General features: G+C 41.9%; 1 protein-coding gene across 1 annotated transcript in view; it reads left to right on the top strand.

Moving 5' to 3' along the window:
* Positions 1–2,500, top strand: part of LOC138019967 (protein NLRC5-like) — a 6,421-nt gene that overhangs the window by 834 nt on the left and 3,087 nt on the right. Inside the window, exon 2 of the mRNA XM_068866944.1 lies at positions 270–2,207. Within this exon, the coding sequence (XP_068723045.1) occupies positions 270–2,207 (1,938 nt within the window). The remainder of the gene's footprint in view (positions 1–269; positions 2,208–2,500) is intronic.

Genomic DNA, 2,500 nt, shown 5'->3' with positions numbered 1-2,500 from the left:
GTTTGACGAGAGAAAACAAGATTGACTAGTCCAGAAGCTTGGGCTGCGGCGACTTCAAAGAGTTGACACGATTCGGGCAGAGCCTCCTTTTCTCCTCAGTAAAGAAAAAGACAAAAGGAGGCTCTACTTGCAGGGTGTCATTGGGGCTACTAATGAAATAAATGAAGTAAACTCAAATCAAATGAAATGCAGCTGATCTGTGATATATAACTGTCCTTGTCCTTGACATCTTGTTGCACACTCCTAACCAAATGCCTTGTTGCTTGTAGGCAAACCAAAAGAGGGGAACATCTCATCACCCCAGATTCTATTCCAACAAACTCTGTGTGATTTCTACAAAGACGTAATTGGATGGCTGCAGCCTCTTGCATGGAACAAATCATTCTTGATTCATGTCAAGCACATCTACACCAACCTGCAGATGATCACAAAATCTCAAAAAGGACGAGTTACAAAGAAAGAGCCTTTGGAATCATATGTTGACATTTTTGAGCCCCAAAGAGGTTCTTCCAAGTCGAAGCGTATCCTTATAGAGGGACAAGCAGGTGTTGGGAAGAGCACATTTGCTTCTCTCATTGTTTATGACTGGGCTTGTGGAAATCCAAAGCTGCAGCATTTCAAACTTGTTCTGTTTATGGAAGTTAAGCAAATGACTGGAAACTTGAAGATGGACATCTTTGAGTTGCTTTTCCCAAGAGACTTTTATTATTCTTCTGAAAACCTCTTCCAGTTTGTCATTGCAAACCAGGATAGTGTTCTTTTCATTCTTGATGGCTACGATGAAGTGAATCCTTCACAGCTGGGAGATGTGGAAGATCTAATCATGGGCAAGATGCTAAGGGGTGCTACTGTGCTTGTTACATCAAGGCCTGGCAAAGGATCAAGGGTTCACTGGTTTATGGATTCCCGCATTGAGATAAGTGGTTTTACCAATGAGAATATTCATGAGTTTGTTTTCAAGTACTTCCAGGATGATCTTCCCAAGGCAGAGAGCTTAATAACTCAACTTGAACTGCACCCTGTTGCAGAAAACATTGCTAGACTTCCATTAACAGCAATGCTTATTTGTGCAATGTGGGAAGAAATGCCTCAAGCTTCCTTGCTCAGTTCCATAACTTCCCTTTTCAGTGAGCTTACACTATTACTTGTGAAGCGCCACTATGCAAGACAGTCTGGGAATGGTTTTGATCCTGAAAACCTCTGCTCTTTGGATGATATTCCAGATGATCTGTTCCAAAGTCTCCTTTCATTGGGAGAAATTTCACTCATTGGACTGTTGAATGATCAGTTACTCTTTGATGCTCACAAACTTGAAAAGGCATGTGCATCGAACAAAGGTGTACTTGATATAGGTTTGTTGTCAAAGGAATCGGGAGCCTCTCGACTAAAACCAGTCCAGAAGTATCGTTTTTCACACAGGTCATACCAGGAATTTCTTGCAGCACTTTGGTTGAGCCGCAGAATTAAAGCAGCTTTCGCAAACCAATCAGTCTTTGATGATGTCAGCATTTACATTATGAATTGCTTGTCATCAGAATTGACTTCTGTTCTTTTCCTATTTACGCCCGGACTTCTTGGTGATGCATTTCAACCTTTCTTTGAGCTTCTGCTGCAAGAAGGAAGTACAGAGGTGGAGGCATGTATGAGCTTGAAGCAATCCTTCTTTGAAGTTTGTGTTCTTTCTTTATACGAATCACACCAGGGACACTTGGCCTACAAATTGGAACCTCAAATACCCCAAGGTGTTGTTAAGCTTCATCATTTTCATGCAACCCCTTACAAACTCAGGGCTCTAGTGCACTTTTTGTGCAACTGCCGATCAGTGGAGTCCTTGATTCTGGAAGAAGGTCGAGTTGACAAGAAAGCTCTTCAAATACTTGCAAGATTTCTTCCAGAAGTGATGTCGCTTAGAGATTTACACTTGAAATCAGCCATGGTCAATGATGACAGTTTGTCTGCATTTGCAAACTCGCTTTCTTCTGTTGTACAGTTAGAGAATCTGGTACTTGCACATAACTTCATCACTGACGATGGTTTGGCAATCCTAATTTTGTCCTTCAAGGAGCTTCCAAACTTGAAACTCTTAGATATCCAAGGGAACAAGATTTCTGAAGCAGGTTTTAAGGATTTAGCTTCAGCAATGCCACTCTTGCCCAAGCTTGAAGAGTTGTCCATTGGAGGCCCTGTGATTAGCATTTCTGCTGAAGGTACATGTAAATCCATCTTTTTTGTTTTCCTTAGGGACGATTAGTTTCCTTCACAGTGATTATTAATTGGGGCGTCACACTATTCTGACCCCACTTTGTGTGGGAAGAGCACTGGGTGATGACACAAAGAATATAGTTGAACTTTGAGTCCTGCACTTGATCCTGGGCAATAAAAGTCGGAGGTGAGTGCTCTCTGTATTGCTCTATCCCTGCTCCCTTGAATTTGTTATTTATACATGCAGTGCGCAAAATTGGGGGTCATCCAGTTGTCCCAGAGGACCAGAAAGTTTACA

Source organism: Montipora capricornis, chromosome 10 (genome assembly GCF_036669925.1).
Source record: "Montipora capricornis isolate CH-2021 chromosome 10, ASM3666992v2, whole genome shotgun sequence".
In the NCBI taxonomy this organism is placed as follows: domain Eukaryota; kingdom Metazoa; phylum Cnidaria; class Anthozoa; order Scleractinia; family Acroporidae; genus Montipora; species Montipora capricornis.
This window is presented reverse-complemented; position numbering and strand designations above follow the sequence as displayed.